This window comes from Centropristis striata, chromosome 4 (assembly GCF_030273125.1).
Source record: "Centropristis striata isolate RG_2023a ecotype Rhode Island chromosome 4, C.striata_1.0, whole genome shotgun sequence".
NCBI classification, from domain to species: Eukaryota; Metazoa; Chordata; class Actinopteri; order Perciformes; family Serranidae; genus Centropristis; species Centropristis striata.
Genome location: NC_081520.1, coordinates 10,370,631 through 10,393,559, shown reverse-complemented (window position 1 = coordinate 10,393,559; position 22,929 = coordinate 10,370,631). Strand labels below are relative to the sequence as shown.

Here is a 22,929-nt window from a genome sequence, read left to right as displayed (position 1 = left end):
TAGGTATTTTCAGCCAGGCTCTCCAGCTGTGCTAATAATTCTAGTAAAGCAAAGCTAGGAATACATCCACCGGTTGCTATGTGAACACATAATCACAGAGCTTTGTTCAGTTCTTTTCCCTTTTATTCTCATAATCCCTGTTGGGAGGTGGTTTTTCGTTTTGGTTAATGAATGTGTTTCTGCTACCCACAATCATTATAAAATACTATAAAGTATTGTAAGACTGCATATTTCAGGGGTAAATAATGCATTTAAAGGTCTGTGATCCTATTCGGTATGTACAGACTATATAAGATTTCTGAACCACAAGTGGCATCTGCAGATACATGGGGGTTTAAGGATAGATAGTAGCTCGAAGTAATTGATTGCAAACTTATTTAAAAATAGAAAAGTTCATATCTCGACCAGGTGTGTCTCCCCAAACTCCCAAACAAAGAAGCGCTGAATCTCACTCTGTTTCCCTTCTGGTATGGAGGCTGTGCGGGAGGAACAGTTTTCTTAATCCCACTCCCACTAGATTTCTGACCATTACCGCCCACTCCTGCAGTGTGTGTTTCTGCTCACACACACCCACAAACATTCTGACCATGCTTTAACACCCGGCCCTGTGCGACAGAGTTCATCACACTACAATGTCCTCCAATGGTTTTAATTATATATATTTTAAACAGTGCCCCCGCTGGTGATTCAGACTCAGTTTAGGTGGAAAGTGTTATTATTCTCAATGACGGAATGGAAAAGATGATAAAATTGTTTTTTCATTGTAAATCATAGCAACCGTGAAATGTCCTTCAACTTACAGTCATAAATGTGCACAAAAAATACGTGGCTGATTGTTCCAATAGCAGCATATGCAAGATTGTCTGCAGACAGACAGACAGACAGACGACTGAAAACGATGACTATGATCTTCTTCACACTTGTGTAAAATGGAAATAAGAATATAACCACTATCGGTCAGCTGTGTAAAACCTGAACACCACAACTGCAATTAAGTTTATGTGAAAACTAGCAAGAGTATCTTGCTAGTAATACATAAATAGTTAGCCTAAAATACTGGATAAACAGTTGAAGCTGTTAACTGAAAGAAATTGATAAATACATAAAATACAGTTGCTCATAAAATCCCTTTTTATAAAATATATATTTTTTTATCTCTTTCCATGAAATAATTTATTCTTGACAGATATCTTCTCAAAACCTTATTAATTAACCTCTTCTAAACATATCACAATGAAAATAAGTAAATGGCTGAAATAGTTACATAAATGAAATGAATAAACAGTTGATATAGTAACCTAGAATTAATGAATAAATGCTTCAAATAGTTAGGTATAAGTAATGGATAAATGTCCATAATAAGACGCTAATTAAATAAACATCTGGAATAATTACCTGAAAGTAATAAATGACCAATTGAAATATTCACCTATTAGAAATTAATAAACAGTTGAAATAGTTAGCTAAAAGTAATTGATAACTGCAGGAGTTTTAATTTTAACAGCCACATTTGGAAAGTGACTGAATTTGAGTTCCTCTGACTGTATATGTGCAGAATCCTAACCTACAGTATATGTTGGGTAAGATAGGCCACTTGAAGCAGATAAAAAGGTGAAAGTGGGTCAAAACCATCCTTTTAAGCTCTGAGGAGTGTTGAAGTGGCCAAAAGAAAAAATTCAGATTGTGTGGGTCTTTCAGAGTTCAGACTAATATAAATGGGAGGACTGAAACAATATTTCTTTTCCACACATATAGAGACAAGAAAGGCCCATCCAGCCAACTTGACATACACTATAGCCTACCCTGACAAATTTATTACCATTAAGCCTCTGTAAGGTACCATGTGACTCATGATTTATTACAGTCACCTGCTGTATGTCTGTGGGTTTGGTGGGATGCAGAATTGCCTGTGCGTGCACAGGCTGATAAAATGTGAAGCATGTGTCTAACAATTAAGTATTTACGTGTTGTCTGTTGGGGAAAGCCAGAGAATGATGGAGATCATTACTGTATGTCATTTACATACATTTATTGAGGTTTGGAAAAAAAAAAGCCTCCAATTAATATGCTTTGCACAATGCTTTCTTTAGCAAACAAGCTGTCTTGATTCACCACAAAATAAGGATTTTAATGGCAAATCATCAGCTAAATGTAATTAACTTATTCAATTATCAAAGATATGTTGAGAAATATTCCACAGAACCAAGAAACAAATCTCTCTGATGTTTATGTGTGCCAAATATAAGATTTATTTTCTCAAAAAACATACATAAATGTGATTTACAAGCCGGTCCCACATGTATGCAAGTGTAACAAAAAAATAGGCAGGAAACCAGTTGGGTGCACATGTTTCATCCCTCAAAGGCATAAAGAATTGATGACCTGTGGTGATATATTTGGAATATCATTTCCTGCTGTTGTGCTAAAATAAGTCAAACAAAAAATGTGCTTTTGGGTGCATGTATGGTCTTATGCACACATGATTACAGTCCATTATTCTCCCCTCAGTTCTATCCTGCTATATGCTATATCACACACGTGTGAATCTATGTACATATTATGTGTGGTAAATTGAATTTTACATCCCCTGCCTGTTCACTTATGTGATCTAAACATGAGAAAATCTACATTTCATTTCAATATAGGCTTATTCTTGCTCAGCCATCGAGGGTCACTTACAAGGGTCTGATTCAATTATTCTTCCGTTCACAACAGGAGGAAAACATTTTCATGGTGAATGGTTTGCCTAAATAGATTACCATCTCAAATAATTCAATTTCCGTTAATTTGATTGATTTCATACCATGGGGGGAAAGAAATCTTAATTTAAAACCATTGCATTTCTAATCAAACATTAACTGAGAAAGAGGCCTGGGTGAAAATCTTTTATTACCACTTTCCCCACTAATTTAAATAGAAAATGCTGACGGCTGCCCTATTAAATGGCACCGGCAGTATTCAACGTGCAACTAGCACATATGCGAAATCTTCAAAATAAACTACTTTGCAAGCTGCATGACCATCCCTGGCATGATACACAGATTGTGCACACACAAACACACAGAAATATAGAGAATCTATGCCTGGCCATTACTACAGAGGATCCAAATGAAGCAGTTCAGTCATCTGATCCATTCCCATCCATTATTCATCCTGCTCGGGGAGACAGAGACGCTGGGCTTCTCTTTTCAGAGAGACCCAGGAACCCCATCTATTCTCATGAGCAAAGGGAATGCCATGCAGAAGTGGAGTGAATCACCAGAGAGTGAAAACAAAAAGTTGGGAGTAGTGTGAGTGCACGAGAACTGAGACGAACCATCAGGCGTATACTGTAAATCAAATTATTACAAAAATAGAAAATGTGGAAATATAACTTATTGAGCACATCTCCGCCAGGTGCAGGCGGATGCCCAGCAATGCTATGCTGCCGGAAAATAAAGCAGCCTGGCCGGAGCTGCGAGGGGAAAACACCTTGTGGAGACATTGTGTGAGTGGCAGGCAGAACTGGCAAGCTGCCACAGATAATAACATCTGAAATAAATTTGATGTGTGGAATTCAATCTGTAGTGATAGGGACGGCTGCAGCATTAGAGTGAAGCTCTAAATGCTATCTACTCATCCATGGAATGAGGACTGACACACAGTCTCAGAGAATAGATTGTGCAATTAGCAGCCTTTGTGCTGTTTTGACACAATGAAAAAGGGAAATGAGATTCAACGTTGTCATGCTCGGTTCTCTGTAGCCCTGCGATTCCCATAAGATATTCCAAAATGTAGTGTTTCAGGTGAGAATAAGTTGAGGAGGGTTGAAACATTAGGAAACATAATAAAGCACACACACACATACAGAGCAGAGGAGAGAGTTGAATTGGTCACACTTATTAATAATCTAAAGTATTTCGTTTCCATTCAAGCAGTATCATTCTAAGATGTGAAATTCTGATGTGATTTTGTTCACCAATTTCTGAGGAGTGTGCCACTTCTTCAGCTCTGATTCAAGAGGAAAATGTAATACAGCATTTAAAGAAAAGGGGGCGCTCTTTGAGTAGGCATTGAATAGTTGAAAGTGGCTTGAGGACTGGAGTTTCACCTAACTTTACTGATTAGTCCTTTAATCAGGCAGGTTTTGTACATTCCAAGTATATTTACTCCAATACTTGACACTTTATATTCTACTGCAAAACATCTCAGAGAGAAATATGGTGCTTTTTACTTCACTAATTATCTCTCGTCACCATTAACTTCACAATTATGGTTTCTGCATACAAAACATATGGAAAAAGAACAAACTATACAGGTAGAGTTGACATTAATAATCAGCTTTCTGCCAACTGCTTTAATAATAATTTGTCATTTTTAATGTTTTATGGTTCAAATGTGAGGATTTTCTGCTTTTTCCTTTTGATAATTCAAATTTATTTTCTAATTATTTAGAGGTTTATCCACTACAAGCATCTGCAACTGTGACAGCATTTCTCACTTTTTCCCCCAGTTTTGCAAACCAAACAAACAATTGATCAATAGAGAAATTAATCAGCAGATTAGTACTTTTACTTGCATGCTTTAATTTGATTTGTAATACCAAATCCTAAGCGTATTTTGAAATGTAGACTAACAGATTTACAGATTTTACTGTCAGGAGACATGGCAGTAACAATGGTGCATCTGTGAGGTTAAATTAGCCAGAACTCTAATCAATAAGACCAAAATTTGGGTAGAATAAACAACACTTCTTGCTAAACTAAATCTTGCAGACTTAGATTAACACAGTGTGTGCGCTGTCAAAGATTTACCCATCCATGTGGTTGAAAACTACTTGTTTTCTACTTGAACTACTTGTTTTCAACCCAGCATTTTTAGTGTATATTTTCCTGTTTAGACTAGTATAAATAAATCCTTAAACGCAGGACTTTTATTTGTAACATTGTGTTTTTATTTAAACTTTTACTTAAATAACGAATCTCAATACTTTGCACCACTGTGTTTGTGTATGGTTGAGCACCCGCCTTGTTGCCCTTTTGGCCCACATGTTTCTTTTTTGTTATTTCAGCTTCACTGAATTCATTTTTAACTCAACATGTTGCAGTATGATTTGAATTGTGTTGATAAAAAGCTGCATAAATGTTTTTCCACAAAACAGTGTTAATTAAACGCATGCTTTCATTATTGGCAGCCTTTAAAGTGTCCTAAAACAGAGGAGAATACACACTCTGGTGAACAAACAGCAGCTTACACTGCTATTGACCTGATGACTGTATAATAAACATAAACTAAATGCTGTTTTATCTCATTTGTGCTTCAGCTATAAAACCAAAGCGCAGCCAGATGAGTATATGTTGGTCTCACCCACATGAACTAACAGACTATAACCGTAAAAGAAAATTACTATAATATTCCTATAAAGTGTCTGCGGTTCTCGGTGGTGAGTTTATGGTTACCTCACCTCGCTCCATTGTATTTTATACTTCCCATGGTATCACTGTAATATCCCTCCAATATTCCCATTGGGAATTACAGTGTGGCTTTGGTGTTCAGTGGTAATCTATACGGTCAGTATAGCAGTTTTTTAAAAGCTATCACTGTAATATTGCTGTATTATTTTATAGGCCTAGATGTCATTGCAACATAATGCAGCCCAATATGATAGCAGGCTCCCTGCTTGAGCCCTCCCTCCGCCTCTCATGTGTCTACATTTTCATCCCATGGCCGTCTCTAGGTGATTTAGCGCCGCCAGTCTCAAGCAGGTGTCCAACATGGCGATCACGGGGAGCGGATCTCTCGCTATTACTCTCTCTGTTTTCGTGATTTCAGCGGCGTTTCTCCTGAAAGGTAAGTTTTTTGGTGTCTCGTGTGTGTGTGTGTGCCTGCGATGCAGATTTAGCCGCTTTCTCTCAGCTTAAAGCCAGAGGAGTACCGGGGAGAAGAAGTTGTGGTGCGTTTGCGCGCTCGATGCGCACAAGCTTCCCCTCAAATCTCAGCATCACTTTCTGATTCTCTGATGCCGCTGTCGACTCCAAAATATCCACGCGGTTTCTCGTGTCTGTTGGGCTACTTATCTGCTAATTTGAGCGCTGATTGAAAGGGTGTCGCCCTGAGTTGTGCTGCAATCGGCTACTACAGAGGAGTGCCATAAAAAGTAGTGTTAGTGCTGCACAATCGCATCAGCGGAAAGAAAGTATGAGCAGTGATAATCGAGTGAAATAGTCGTGCTGTGTTTAGCTCTATAGGACAAGTTGAAGGCAATGCACAGTGAAAACGTGGCGCTTTTATTATGAAACGAGACCGATTCAGCTCCGGTCACGAGAGAGCACGACTCAAACGCACTTGTATCCTTTTACCGCATAAACCTTCACCGTCCCAACTCATCCCACTGTCTACAAATAAGTCTGCGCTTCAGGTGCGCTTTGGAGGAAAAACACGCATTGCAGCTCTAGTCTCGAACAGTGTCCTCTGGCCGCACAACTGCAGCCTCTCTGATGCCAGTGTGTGTGTTCCAGTCCGCAGTCTTCACTTCTCCTCCTGTCAGTGTGGCTGGAGATGTAAATCTGCCATGTCGCTGCTGTTGGGTTTTGTTTTGTTTTTTTTAAATATTTTTTCTTTACTGCGTGAACCAGGGTCGCCTGAATGTTCACGACCATTGCAGTCCCACAGTCCGATCTATTTCCCCCGTTATTCCACCGCGGTTGCATCAGAGTTGCATGCGTCAGTGTTTTTTTTTTCTCTTTTTTTTCCTGGAAAACGTATCTGCTGACAATACTGACGCATGTGAAGCGGTTAAAAATGTCAGCTAGCAGCCGCTTTAAATCCCTCCCAGCGGTAGGATGGACATGTTGTTGTGTTGTCAATCCGCGGGTTGTTAAAACGGCAAGCAACAGTTGCGATGACAGGTTTACACTTGAAGTCCAGTTGAGCGACTTCTTATTGATTTCATTTCTCTTTATGATATCGCCATCAGCTGCTACATACAGTGGTATCTGCATCACCCATCAACAGGTCTGCAGAAACTCATCAAAGCCTGTCACTGTGTGTGTTGGCTCCCAAATTGACGTTACTGGCTAAAGTAATTTTTTACAGTGGGATTTTTTTTTTTTTTTTTTTTTTTTACAAGGCTTTCATTTCACAGTTGTTGAATGTATTATGGACTGTGTTGAATAGCAGTTGAATGACATTTACAGCATTGTCTTGAGTCTCTTTGTCACATTAAGTTAATTAACCTCTCAGTCAAATAAAAAAACAAAACATCATGAATGCACAATAACCTCAAACTCAATACACCGAGGAAGAAGCAGCAGCAGGAAACTGATGCGGTCTCTTGGTTCAGGTAGAATCCCTGAGATGGAGAAGGTTTGATCTGACCCCAGGTTTTTCATTTGTTTGCCTTCGAGCCAGCTGCTGGGAGCAGTAAAAAGGGCCCATGCTCTTGTTTTGTGAAGTGCTGACAGTCTGCTTTTTGACAGCTTCCAATTTTTCTTTGTTAATAATCCAGAATCAGTGGATTTGAACTTTGTCTCTAAATCTGTTGAGGCTCTCTAACTGGATGCTGCTTGTCACAAAAGGTGTTCAGCTTGGTATAAAGACGCCGAGGGAAGGGGGTTAATTAAAGAAAGACGGCTGATCCTGAGCTTCATAAGAGAGAGTTTTTCTTAGAGGGACCGATGAAGCTAAAGAGCCGCCTCGGCTGAGCATCCTGTTATGAAATGCTGACACTTTGCATTTTAACAAAGAATCTGTTTAGCAGTATTTCTCTCCCCGCGTCTCCTGGGGCTCGGCCTGTTATAGCATATCAGATGGTCGAATTTCAGAAGGTTGCATAATCCCACTTATTGCCAGCTTTAAGTCATTCGTCAGGGCTGAGTGATGGTGAAGTGGATCAATACGAGCTGTCATGAAGCCTCAAGGCGCCACTGAAGGACGGGATCTCAGAGAAACAAAAGGAAACATACAGTTGTTACGGTGCTCTTGGTTGCCAGTTGGCACGTGACGGAGAGAGTAATTGAAGATGTCCGTCTCTTGCTGCTTATGGTCGGGTTTGGCTTTGAAACTGATACTGCTGAAATCTGCTAGCAGTGTGCTGTTCTGCCCTCAATTTGTGTTTGCTTACAGAATGTGTGTTCTGGTGGTTGGTAGTTTTTTATTTCCTCATTTAAGAATTGATCTCCCTATTTTCCCCCAATTGCAATCAGTGGTGCATTCTGGGGCCTACAGGAAGAACTTTCATACTTTTATATGCATACTTGTGTTTGGTGCTAAAGAAAAGGCCACCTCGAGGCTGTGCTAGAAGAAATATTCAGGTGCTTAACTTAAGCAGCAAACACTGTGAGATATTCCATAACAAGTAAAAGTCCTGCATTCAATTTGATACAAATATGTAAAAACAGCAAATTATATTTAAAGTATCAAAAGTTAAACTTCATTATGTATAAACATTTCCTCGGTGAGTGTTTTTTTTTTTTTTGCTGATGCATTAACAGGATGTGTGCACAGCATTTGAATGTAACAGATGGTCAAGTTGGGGCTACATTTAACTTCTTTTTATAGTGTTGGGTAGTCAAATGAATACAAATTCAACATCTTGGTATTAGCACATCTTTGGTTATGTGGATAAAATGTTTTTTTCTGCAATGTAACTGCTGCTGTCCAAAAAAAGGGAAATAAAAAGTACAATATTTGCCTTTCAAATGTAGAAGTATTTCTATCCTGGTCATTTCATATCTCGATAACCACAGTATATCACGGTATTGCATGTTTGCTGTCTAATTAAGAAAATAAAAAGGCCAAATGAAATAACTGCACAGTAAAGCCCATTTTGAATACTCCTTTGTGAATTGTGTGTGACAAATGAAAAGTATTCCCTCAAAATGAACATAACAGTTTCAAATGAAATTATGGAGAGAAAAAAAGTAAACGCTGACTATGTTTACATGCAATCACAACAATTTTTCTGAGTAACCTGAGTTAGAATGTGCTTGTTAATATCAATTTATACAATATAATTGCATATAATGATGTCTCAATGCATGACTTCATCATGAAAACAGAACTATTCAAATGCAAATACATTAACATTGCACTTAAATACAACACTTGGGAAAATATACTCAATTACAGTTAATTCACCCCTGTCTACAGAATGCCAGACTATAATATAAAACTTCATAAAGGTGACTCCTTCAGATTGCTTGCTTTGTCTGATCAATGTCAAACTTTAACAGCTAATTATCACAGAAAATAAAGCAAAGCACTATTTAGAAGCTGAAACCATTGACATTTTTTCTGTTGAGTGACTGATGAAGTAATCAAGTATCTGATACCTGCTTCCTCCGGCAGATATCTCCTCAGAGCCACACGCAGTACATCAGCGCTATCTGTGCAGCAAACTGAAGTGGCCTTCTCTCCACGATCTGTATAAAATAGCACTTACAGTACCATGTTTCAGGATAAATTTAATACCGCACTTAATGGCCCATTGATATGTGCCCACTTGTGAAGTATTTCATCGCCTGTACGTTCGAGATCACCACAGTACATCATTTGTAACAATAATAAACTCTTCTATTTAAAGAAATTGAATTTATTGCTCATTAAATTTACATTAAACTCTGCTTAATAAGCCTCACTCTAATTGCTAGATAATGCATGGCACTACTTTATGCGGTGGCAGCTCATCTTACTGTTGGAAAGGGAGGGGCTGGCAGAGAATTGGCAGCTAATGCATGTAAAGGATGTATCCACTGGTATGAGATGTAACAAAGTAAGTCGTGTGGGTACATCACACCTCCAGGCTGTATTTTCTGCTGTATCTGCTTTGAATTTTTGCTGCTGTGTATGTGTGAAGTTCTCATCTGTAAATCGAATGTTTTTGAACCATGACTACCTCTTCTGAGCATGGCAAGTGTGTGAATGTGCGTCCACGATCGAACGTCATGCTCTCTTTTGAGATATTAAAAAATGGATTTGAGCGCAGAGGGTCCTTGCAGCTTGGAGTGAATAGGCAGATTTCACTTTAGTGTTTGTCCTTCCAAGTCAGAGGTTGGGGCAAGTCAGCCAGTTTACACAGAAAGAAGTTGGTTATGGAAGTCCATGTTGAGAAAAAAAGAAAATCTCTTTCTATCCTTGGTTCTTTTCAGTTCCTGAAAGAGTCGAATCTCTCCTTAGAAACGTCACCTTGGGTGCTGGGTACAAGGGTTTTTGTCCACATGCTTAATAATAGGACCTTCAAGTAAATACTGTATGAGGTTGTTTTGCCAAGGTCACAGGAGTGCTGCTGTAGACGTGCTATCACTTTGAGTCATGTAGTAAGTAGAAACTCGGGACATTTCTGTAAGGGATTTGTACTGCTGTGTCAAGCTGAATGACAAACTGAGGACGATGAAAAATGTGTCTGTCTGTCTGTCTATCTGTCTGTCCGTCTGAGTTAAAATGTAGTAAACAGTCAATTAGCAGAAACAGACAGATGACAGGTCCTTTCATGATAGTGGGGACAGAAGCTTCCATTCATGGCTGTGCTGTGGTAATGAGGAGGAGAGCTGATGTCTCCGCTTATGAATATGACATTGTTCTCTCTGTTCCCGGGATCTGAGAGACCTCACTCTATTGGCTGCGATGCTCAGACGGTGACAATCAGGTCCACAATGAGAAAAAAAAAAAGGAAATGCAATGTTTTTGTTTTGAAAGGGGCACAGAGTGCACATTAGTATGGGTGATGGAGCAATTACAAGCCACCATTAAGGCTGTGGAGCAGTCAAAGCACAGTACTTCCTTTGGGCGAATATCCGCTGTAAACCTGCACCGTACCGTAATTCACACAAAAAAATTAACAAATTAGAATCCAGTTCAGTATTATGAAGATACTAAAAATGCTGAGAAGTGATCTGACCGTTCATCTGTCTCCCACACAGAACATCACAGATGCCAGTAATTGTGTTTTTACGAAGACTGGATGAGATTCAGACTTTGATACCTTTAAACCTTCCCTAAATGTTACTACAGTGTGCGGTATTGCCAAATAATTTTGAAATGAAGTAGTTCAGGGACTGCAGGGAAAATCCATCTGCTGCTAAATGCTGAATTTACTAAATGCCGTCATTGCTGGATTGTCTCCTGCCACAAAATGATTTCACTGAGCTGCTTCATAGATCTGCAATAAGGATAAACTCTCATGGCTTTAATGATTCTTTGATTTTTTCTTTCTGGATGGATTGCAGTTAAATCTGGTCCATACCAGGAATGGAGACAGACGCTACAAACATTCATAGCTCAGGCCAAAACCAGGAGGGTCAGACGGGGCCATTTGCCCTTTTTTTTCTTCCCTATTTACAGCAGATATATGCACTATTTTTAGCCACTTGATATTAGAATGCCATAAAGTCTGTACATCATTTGGGGAAAAAAACTGCCAAGGAAAAGAATCAGCCTACGTACATCCTATTTTGTATCCAATTGTTCTCCAACTGTCTTCATCATTCAGAAGTGATTACACAACGACATGACTAATTTTCACTCCTGCCACCTAAAAAGAGGGAAAAAACAGCCTGGGTTACTTTCTTTAAGTTAGATAACATAGGTAGCACAGGAGTTAGTGTAATCAACATTTCTAATCTAAAATGTTATTAATACTATGCTGGAGTAGAGTTCGCAGGATAAATGTGCATCTGTTAAATCTGCTGGTTTTAGTAGTTTGAACTGAGCATAAGGTTAACAGAAAAACATTCACTCAATTGCATTAGATTTCTTTAGAGAATAGCTTTTATTTAAGGCCAGACCGATGTAAGAGTTATGAGGCTGATACCGAATTTAGAGGGGAAACATTCTGCATTTTGCACTGATTTTGCAACAGTGTGACGGTGCAACTGTACTCAGACAACATATATGCCGATAACATTAGACACCTATATATTTATGATTGGTCTTGCACATCAAATTGAACTGGATTGGGGGAAGCATGACCCTGCAACATTTGTAAACTTGGTTGTATTTTGTCAGATGGTGGGAATGCATCTCACATTATCAAAAATTACTCTGATCAGCCCAAGGGGGCCCTGTACATAATTTGTTCACTCATCTGTGTGTCATATGCAATATCTGAGACACCAGTGATCTGCTTCTTACTAATGTATTCCATCAGAGTATTACAGCTCTCAAAATGACATTGTTTGCCTAAAGGGGGAACCACGATTACAGCCTAAAAATAGGCAAAAACATACTTAGACTGATGATGGCAACAGCAATTTTGTTACCAAAATATATAGATGATATTTTCAATCAACTATCCAGTGTTAAGGTCCGTCACAGTGAAGGAGAAATTCAACAAAAAGAGAACCTGGCGAGTGGATGAGTCTCAGACCAGAAGTCACAACATTAAGACTAAATAACTGCTGATCAATGTGGGGGAGAAAGGACTCTTTCTGAGAGAGAAGACTGAATCTCTAATCAATAAATTCAGTTATCGAGCTCCCGCTAATCCACTGCTTGAATGGGAATGAAAAAGATTTGTTTGCTTTAATCACTATTTGCCCAGTGGTTGGCTTTCATGGGTTAGAAAGGTTTTTGTCTGGTTTACTGAGAAAAATTACCAATGAGTCAGCTTATCATTGCATAGTTTCTTATTTTGGTGGCATTTAGAGATATTGAGTTTGGGAGTTGGCCGGCCCAAGCCTCTTTTGGACCAGTTTGATCGACGATGTCCTCTGAGGTTTGATGGCAGGCCATTCACTTGTATTGAAATCTGGAGGTGAGAGCTTTTTTTCTATCTGGCAGAGCTCAGCTTGCATCTCAGACAACAGTAGAGGAGCAGCACCTTTCTGTCTCCTCTCTGGGCTTGTTTGGGCAGATCTGAGCCTGGAAAAATAAATGAAGTGAACCAGGAGTCCTCTGTAAACTGAAGCACGCAGCTGAAAGTAATGCGCCTACTCTGGAAAATATCTAAAGTACAGGTACGACGTGCAAGAGCGTGCCAACAACACTAATCAATAAAACTTGCATTGCTAATAGAAAAACAATGTCCTGCTGATGCCATGCTTTACTCTGAGATAAGAGTAAAAATGTAAAATATCTAATTCTTGCTTAGAGACAGTGAGATACTGGGACAGGTACTTACTTGCTTAACAGATTCCCCTGGAATCAGTCCCTCCCTTTCTTGTTGGAGTGCTGTTTGCAAATGCATTTATGCAGACTGAATGAAATATTATTCCCTTACACAGCAGGATGCTGCTAGCCTTGGGGACAACATTAGAATGGCCCAGTCCCTCCAACTTTCTATGTTTCTTTTCAGCAGTGCCTCCACAGCACCCTAATGTTCCTCTAATTTTATTTGGACAATACACTGAAGGATGCCAGCTGGAAATAACAAGCAAGTTTAAAAAAAAACATTACATACAGTAAAAGGAAAATATAAACTCCCTTACAATGTATTCAGGTCCAAAATACATTGTAACTGACCTAAAATGTTCAGTTTTCGATGAAATGGCAAGTTCAGTCAAAGCACTTTTTGTTATTAAAAAAAACGATTTTATTTGTGAGCTTTAGAGGTGCTGGCTAGCAGATTTGAGCAACTTTAGGACCAAGCCAGGCTAGCTGTTTCGCTCTGTTTCCAGTCTTTGTGCTACACTCAGATAGCCAGCTGCTGGTTATAGCAAAAGACGGTATAAAATAAGTAGATGTAGTCACTGTGACGTCACCTGTTGGATGGTGGACGAGTGTTCTGAAGACCAAACAGTGAGAATGGCAATTTGGCCGTAGCTACAAGCTAATGCTAGCTAGGCGGTCAAAAATGTTATAATTAACTTTCATGAACTGAAATCACAAGCTTAGAGGGTCAAACTTCTTAAGTTCATGTCTGTTTAAATGTACACAGTGCCACGGATATGCTTTATGCCTCTAGGTCGCCTTGGTAGCTACTTGTTAATAACAAGATATCATCATCCTAAAGCATACTCTGCTTTTTTTGGACGGAAACATAAATTACAAAATAAACATCATGCTGTAATGAAGAAAACCTAAAATGAGTGATTGAGACCATAAACTCATTAATAAAATGTTCTCTGAGGTAATAAATCAAGTAAGAAGTGGGGTGATTTTCTCATAGACTTCCATATTGGACTTCTTTTTGCAACTAATGGACATCAGAGTGATTTTAAATCCGAAGGGAAGAAGTGAGTTTTTCCACAGAAATGCACTGATATCAGCGTTAAAAAAAAGGTTATTGTTGTTTGAGTGATGGGATTAGAAAATAGAAGTATATACTGTATATAATATACTGCATTCACATGCTCAGTTTAAAATATATATATTTAAATGTATACTTGACAGTCCTGTAGTAGTAGTCTGTTGAATGAAAAGTGAAAGATCATCTTTACAGAATTTACAGTCGATGCAGGATTTTTTGCCTCCTCTGAAGGTGAATCATAAGAAAATGTTGATGCTGTTTACACAGAAGAGAGCTGTTGTCTGACAGGTTGGTGCTGCATGCCTTGGGGGCATCATGCTCTTGAGTTATCAGCGTGACGATAGACCCATCTTAATTACTCTCAAATACAGCACTATAATCTGTCATTGTCAGGCTGATCAAGACTGTGCAAACCAAGCACTAAGACTCATTCACCCAAACCAGAAGCCTATTGATTACATCTCATACTTGAGTCATTGCACTGCGGAGAGACATGGGAGGCAATAGAGCTAATGGAAGAGGGAAACTCAAAGTCACATTGTTTACATCTGAGATGACAGGTAAATGTATTTGAAAGGAAATATGGGCTTGATCCATCGCCTCCCAAATAGCGGTCTGTCTGTAGCTAACAAGGAAAGTAAAGCTGCCAAACGATCAACTGGCCTGCAGTTCAGATGTGGAGCTCACTGCACGGCAGCTTTTCTATTTCCAAATCCAATCCATGTCTGTGCTTAGCATAACAGAACATTATTTTCATTGATAAAAGGTTACCAAACACCTCCACAGCTCACAGACACACACTATCATTATGATCAAAGCCGCCACATGGTCAGGCTTTTGTAGGTTGCTGTGTGTGTGATTACCTGCATGTAGTAGGTATTTCCTCTTCATTTTTTTAAGATTATAACTCTATCTAAATTCTAAATGACTACTGACTGATGTTTATAGTATACTGCATTTGCAGTTAGAATACAAGAAATTAACTAACTTAACAGTGTTAATGATACTTGTGCTGTCGGTTGTCAAACTTTAAAATGCTGCTGTCAACTAGAATTAATGAGGAGAGATTTTTTTTTTCAATTTAATGAGTTGTTGTTGTTTCTGTTTTGTTCTTGAAGCTGTTTCTCACATAGTAAGCGTGTATTATCCTTTGAGAATGCCATTGTGGGAGTAAAGGGTATCCATATACAGCACCAAAAATCAAGTTGTTTTTTTACATTTAATTTTAATGTGTGATTTTGTTTTGAATATATTTTCCAGTGTGAAAACACAACAAAGCGATTTAAATTAGTATGTAGTTTGGATTTGAGACACAGCCCAGAATTTGGGTTTGAGTTTCTTTTTACTTTAGAGTATATATTCATCTACCTGAGTTATCGATGTTTCACATCCAACCTTTTTAAAAAAATAATATACGTCTGAAACTAAAAAACATATTAGAAGTAATTTATTTTTATTTGTTTACAATTTATACTGCAAATCAATGCAGGATTTATAGTGGATGCCGATATGATTTTTGATATTACAGCTTTGTTTATACTTAAATCACTGATTATGCTTTTAAACAGTGGATCTTAACCTTTTTGAGTTACGACTCCCCCGAATAATTAGGTTGGTATTCGCAACCCTCTCACCCTATCTATGACGACAAGAGAGAGCTGCAAACTGACATAAACAGCTGTTTCTATCAGATTCACCCTGCTGATTCTGAGTGAATATTGCAGATGCTCTAATTAATAAAATGTGCTTTATTTGTGACGAGAGTTTGTTTGGTTTTATCAGCTAGTACCTAGGTGTTGTCCAATGTGCTGCAGGCACTCTGGATTTTTGATACCTTGTGTGACTTTTTTTTCTCTCCCCCTGACTCGAGGGAACAGCACCCACTCTGTGTTCTAGGACATCCGGGCCCTGAATAAAACACATAAGATGCTTCCAGCACTGTGAAACATTCCACAGTCTAAAATATGTTCTTATATTAAATATTTGTTCTTTACAATCATCTGGCGACCCCCAGAAATTATTTAGCTTTGGTCTTCTGAGCCCCAGATTGAGGTTGCTTTTTAAAGAAAAAAGAAGAACAAAGGTTACAGTATTATAACTAGGGTTGTCAAAAGTATCGATACTCAAAAAAGTATCGATATTAAAACATTGTATCCGGATACAATACTCATTTTCAAAAGTATCAATCGAACAACTTATTAAACAGCTAAACCATACAACCTCAAAATATTGTTCTAATTGATATTGTTTATTGTATTTATTTATTTTTTGCACTACCTCAGACCTGAAGCTTGTTATCATAGTTGTAGTTTTTTTTTTGTGTTCTGTTTTTTATTATAAATATTTAACCTGTGGTTCTGTTAATTTTTGCATTTTTCTTGTTAATATAAAGTAAATATTTCAGTTAAATTTTGGGGTTTTTGTTTTTATCCTTGTGGTATCGAAAATGGTATCGAGTATTGAATATTTTCCTGAGTATCAGTATTGAGTTGAAAATTTTAGTATGGTGACAACCCTAGTTATAACCCTAGTTCTTTAAGCACAGACTGGAATCTATGGGTACTACAGTCATGATTAGCATTTGCCTCCTGAAACTTGTAGCCTGCCAATCAGAACGCGCCTACCTGAGTATGTGCAGATCACATCGTATATACAGTCATGGAAAAAAATATTAGACCACCCTTGTTTTTGTCACGTCGTGCAAAAACAGAGGTTCAGGGCACAGAGTTGGAATAAAAAAGGCACCATTCTTGCTATTTGAAGTCAGTGTAGCATCCACATGATTTTAAAGCTTTTAGGTAAAACAGTCAGTCTACACATGCATTTTTTAAGTATTGTTGCATGGATTATTCATTATGTGTCTGTTTTGAAAACATCATGGACTTGTGATGTTGTTTTATATAATTATTTACATGACCACAATGATTCAGTCCAACAATGTGCTGTTAATGTGAGGCATAAAAATATCTGAGCCACATATCTATAGTTAATATATTATTATATTTAAGAGCTGATATCTAGCCATTTCCCATGGTTTTCTTGATAATGATTTTGGTTATTATCAAGAAAACCATAGAAAATGTCTAGATATCAGCTCTTAAATTAAACTATTTTTGTTGTTATCATTATATTTGTCCAAACAAATGTACATTTAGTTTTACCAGACATTAAAATGAAGAAGAAATTGAAGAAAAAGGGTGGTTTAATATTTTTTGGCCACCACAGCCACACCACTGGGGGCCCCAGACAACTTAGGTTGTGTGCAACTGAGCTTGGTAAAGTGAAATAAATACTGAGGGGTCCGCAGGTAATCAGGCATGTCCTCATGGGCCAGCTATGCAAATTTTAGTGGGTGAATATGTGCTTGTGATTGGAAAAAATGATCGAGTCCAGTAGAAAGCAGAAACCGTTGCAACCAAAGCCCTAAAAATATAATTTAAATTGCAAATCTTGTATATTCTCACACTTTTTGTTGTTAATTTAACTAATAACTTTTTATTTACTTTGTATTTAGTTTTGCCTCTGTTATGCTGGAATATGGAATATTTTTTGTGGTCTAAGGGGTGTTGGAGCTGGTTGAGTCTCCCTTAATGAGCTTTGGGCCTTAATGGAGTCAACAGTGCAAGGTTTTTTTCTTAATCACTATGTGTTGATGCTTGTTTTTCTTTATTTTTTTCTTCTTTGCAGCACTTTATTTTTACTTCTCACTTTCTTATTAAAAGTCTGATACAACTTATATTGTACAAACTAGCTGAACTGCTAAAAGTACTCAGATGGATGTGTCAGACCTTCATTAATGCTATTCATTTGTCAAGATAAGCCGATTCCACTTGTCAGATTTTCCCTGCACAAGTTAATTCTTTCATCTGTCCTTTGTTCTTTGTTCCACCAGCGTCTGGAAAAAATAGAAGAGCAGTTATATTTGCATATATAAATATACTCAAAAGTGTACTATTTTCGATGTTGCTTTGTGAGTCTGCTCTGAAGTTTCATGCCTTTTTGTGACAGACCACACCCACTGACACAAGGACACTTTCCAATTAGGACAAATTGTCCTCCTTTTTTATTAACTTCTAAAAATATTGACCTGTCAATAGACACAATCAGATATAAATGTCTTCCAACGTTTTAACATTTATATTAAGGTACAGCTCAAGAGTGTGTAATCATTATTTTGGTTATTGTCAATAAAACCATGGGAAATGGCTAGATATCAGCTCTTAAATTTAACTCTTAAGAGATATTTTTGTTGTTATCATTATATTTGTCGAAACAAATGTACCTTTAGTTGTACCAGGCATTAAAATGAACAAGAAATTGAGGAAAAAAGTGGTCTAATATTTTTTCCATGACTGTATACACTGTAAAAAAATATTATGTAGTCATTTCATTTGACTTAATATATTTGATAAAATGTAATAAATATAAATGCATCCTTGATTTTGAGGCAGTTGTTAAGTAACTTTAATATAAAAATGTTTGAGATATAATCTACTTATTTTGATCACATTAAATATAATCTTTATGTGTATGTAATTCTAAATCAAGAGAATTTTGAATGAATCCAACACAAAAGAATTAGTCCATTTTTTTTTTTTTTTTTAATTGACAGGTACTTCCTGTTAAGTTTTTATTAACTCAACTTGTGACGTAGTTAGATTTAATAAATAAAATTGCGTGCAATCTGTTGCCTCAATTTTATTGAGTAGCTATTGTTTATCTTTTTTTTTTACAGTGTAGCTGTGTACTTGGTATAAGTGACTTTACACATTTGAATGAAGACTAGAAGCTACAGCAGACAAATGCATAGAAACACAGTAAATAAGATGTGTGGATGCAACCAGACAGCTCACAGACAGAATAACAAAGTGGCACCTCCGCACACTCGGCTACACTTGCAGCAGGTGCAGTGACAGCTCTTGAGCAAGAGGGACCTTTGTCTTTGTGGACGACGTTGCAGCTTACAAGCAGAAATCTATATTTTAGTTTGCACACAAGCTGAAAGAACAACCAAAGTTCATTCCTCACATAGACGTACTTTTAGCACTCAATGCTCTTTTCTGCAATCAGAGCTCATTTAGTTCTGACAGTCCACAATGCTCACATAAATTTAATTGGTCATTGTAAAGTCTGCGCCCTCTCTTAAACTGTTTCGATTGGTTTTCTGCTCTCCTCCGAGGCAGAACACATGCCAGCACTCATTAGCACAGAGTTGCTGTTTTCACCCATCGTCTTGGATTTCTTTAAATGTGCCTTGATGTTACAGCACAATAATGATGCAGCACAATAATGACTCGTTAAGACGAGCGGAGTAACTGGTGAAACGTATGGACACGGCGGCTCAGTGCTGAACCTTTGTGCACTCAGACTAACCTTTGCTTTGTTCCTGATATTGTTTATGAACCCGATATGGATTTCTTGTAACCTTCAATGTTGTTCACATGAAAAAAAAAGCTCTTTCTCTGTCACTCCTACTACAGCAGTGGCATGTGCTGTATGATGCCACCAGTTTCTTGTGTAATGTCTGAGGGCTCTAATTTCATGTGAGCGCATGACATAAAGCACAACTTGTGCTCTTATTTTCTTGAGGCACAGCAGCGGTTCATAAAAGGATATCATTATTTGTGAGTTGTAAACAGGATAATTACTGGAATTGTCAGTTTATGCAGCCATAAACACATCCCTAGTTCCACTGCAGTGACTCAACCAAATCTAACTGAAATGCCTTTAGTAATTATTTATCTAGAAAAACCAAACAGAAACCAAACAGCAGTTTTATTTTCACAAGGAAATGTTAATCGATTAAAATATTTAATCGCTTGCTTATCCATGATTCATTACAAATTACTTGCAAACTAATCACTCTTTTTTTTCCTCTATTCAAAATTTACCTTAAAGGAACATTTGTCAAGTATTTAATACCTCTAATGAACATAGTAGTGGACAAATATACTTGCCTTCATGCAAATGTATGTAGATTTATTATTGTAAATCAATAAACAATGCAGTAGTTATTTAACTTAAAATCAACTCAAACTCAAAATACCTTTTTCTTTATCCATTAATTGCTGGTTGTCATTTGATTTTGATCAGAGGGTTATTACACCACCACCTGTGTCAAAACAGTTTGTGGCGTTAAAATGATTTTGCATAAACGAGTTATGATCGCATTGACAGCGCTAATTTTGACAGCTCTAATTTCTATGTAATGTGTACAATGTTATTTAACACTGCAAATCTGGTTAACCCTTGCGTTGACTCAAGGGTTAAAATTGACCTGCCTATATGTTGAACAGCAGAAAAAAAAATACCTAAATGTTAATTTTTCAAAATCAAATTGCTTGAAAGGTTTTATCTCACTGTTGTTTATACACCTTGTGATTGGGGGGGAATGAAATTTTTAAAAAAGGGAGATGAGTATTTTGTAACCAATTTCCTTATTGTACCGTATCTAGGACCATATAATTATAACGCCAAAGAAGTTCAAGTTTGTCATTTTTACATCACTTTTTCTGAACTGTTAAGACAGAAAAACCTGATATTCACAGTTATTGATGCATGAGAGGATGTTTCTTTATGAAAAATAAGATTTGGGATTTGTAATTCAATGAAACTGCTTTATTCAAAAGATAATAACGGTGGGTGAGTATGCAGAATGTTAAGACTACACAAAGGTTAATGTGTGCATCATGTCTCAGAGAAAATATGTTGACCTTTGGCCTTTCAATATGATTGAAACTTGTTTTAAAAAAGGGGGATTGGCAGTTACATTTTGCTCCGTATATATTTGAATTGCTTCATTTCCAGAGTGAGTTTCCTCTGGGGAGGAACTCCTCGAAACCCTCCACACTCGACCAAACTGTACGTCACACTGGAGAGAGCTCTGCTTTTAAGAGAGATGATGTGATTGGCCCTAATTGTTTCTAGCTTCAAACACTCTGCTGATAATGTATGAGAAGAGCTTACCAGAGTAATTCCACCCGGCAGCCTGGAGCACAAACCTGCAGTCATCACTTTCTGATTTTCATGTTGCTACATCCTGATTGGTGCATGATATTGAACAGGGTTGGGTAGTAATGGATTACATGTAATCAGGATTACATAATCAGATTACAGGGAATAAGTACTGTTTTTGTGAATATAGTTTGCTTCGATCAATTCAATATGAATATTCGGAATGCATTTTTAATGTGCAAAACACATTTTATTTGCATTGAAAATGTTTAAAGAGGGAAAAAAAGATATTTGTGGGACTCTTTGATTTTTTTTTAAATTAATATGAAGTATAAAATATATATAATATTTTAAATGTTTGATTTTGAAGTTATATAGAAGTTTTCAGATTAGATTGATTGATTGTACAATGGATGGTTATAAAAATAAAATTAAAATTAAAAATTAATCAGTGTAATGTGAGCCAACCCTGTGCAGGAAAACATGTGATTTCACCTTCTTCTAACTGAACCTCTCCATTTGTAATCAGTGAGAGAGCACAAACGAAAACAGTGAAAAACTGTAAACTGAGTGAGAAAATTTGTCTGCAGGGGATTTAAGACTGAGTGTTATGGTGCAGAAACACCATCAAAGACACACAGTATTTAAACTGTGGCGTGGCTGATTAGATTTAATGTATTTACACTTAGATTTTATGTTTTAATGTTTATTAGCATTCACCCAATACCATTTATTGCAAATTGGAGTTTTAAAGGATACATAAATCTGATGTTATTAACTTGATTTGTAAACGGAAAAAACAGAGTGGATGTTATTTGGCACCTTCAATAAAACTAATAAAACAGCACTGTAAAATGGTTCACATTTGTCTTTTATGAATTTTCAAATATAGCAGAAATGTTCTCTTTAATCTCAGAAAAACGCATCCCAGAGAAATATATGAGCTAAATATTTTTTTACAGCCACGCTCTGTGGTCCTAACTCGCCAAATGAAAAGTTTTGTTTTGTCAGCATAAGTCAAAGTTAGCTGCGTATAGGAAACCTCTGAGGAAGACAGAGCTGCTCCAGTCTAAAAACAGATATCAATAAATGTAAACAGCACTGGCCTAGGGATGTCATTAAAAAGAATAGCATGTCTAGACCTCATAAAACCAAAACATATTGTTATTTCGAAGCAGCAGGAGTTATTGCCTGTGAGCACTAAGATGACATCCATCAATTTAGGTTTTATTGGAAAATGTAGATAGGCTGCTTGGGAGATGTAAATGATTTACTTAGCATAAAGTTTTGCTTGAACAGGCAGGGAGATAGTGTAGTTAGTGAGGGCAGGGAAGTATGCGTGTGACAAAGGCGGTATTGAAGCAAAAGCTGATTTCCCAAGCCTGAGAGAACCGCAATCTGTGCATGAATAAATAGTCTGGACCTGCACAACGTGGATTATTCTGCTTCAAATATCAGTAGACTTAAGGGTTGTCAAATGGCATACATGTGTAATAGGGTTGTTGTACATGATTTCATTTTTGTCACTTGTACCCAAATGTCATATCTTCTGAGGTTGGCGCTGATTGTTTCTCACTGTGTGCACAAATTGCTGTTTTATTCCCTCTGCCTTTTTATATTGTGCGTTCAGGCCAATTTAACTGAACCTCTTCACATTTAAAATTCTTTTCCTTGAATTTCTAATGATATGATGGAAAATGGAAACTTTGTCTGTAATAAAAACAGCTCATATGACAGACCTCAGAGTGCAGACGTGTCACTGTTAATGCCATTACTGCCTGTCAGAGAAATATGACAATAAGCAATGTGTG

The 22,929-nt window shown here is 37.3% G+C and overlaps 1 protein-coding gene across 2 annotated transcripts in view; it reads left to right on the top strand.

Annotated features, from left to right (window-relative positions):
• Nucleotides 1–5,710: 5,710 nt before the first annotated feature.
• cadm1b (cell adhesion molecule 1b) overlaps nucleotides 5,711–22,929 on the top strand; it is a 164,199-nt gene continuing 146,980 nt past the window's right edge. The window contains exon 1 of one of the 2 annotated variants that reach the window (XM_059330980.1): nucleotides 5,711–5,829. In XM_059330980.1, coding sequence (XP_059186963.1) covers nucleotides 5,754–5,829 — 76 coding nt within the window. In that variant the 5' untranslated portion in view covers nucleotides 5,711–5,753. The remainder of the gene's footprint in view (nucleotides 5,830–22,929) is intronic. The other variant, XM_059330981.1, reaches the window with a different exon arrangement.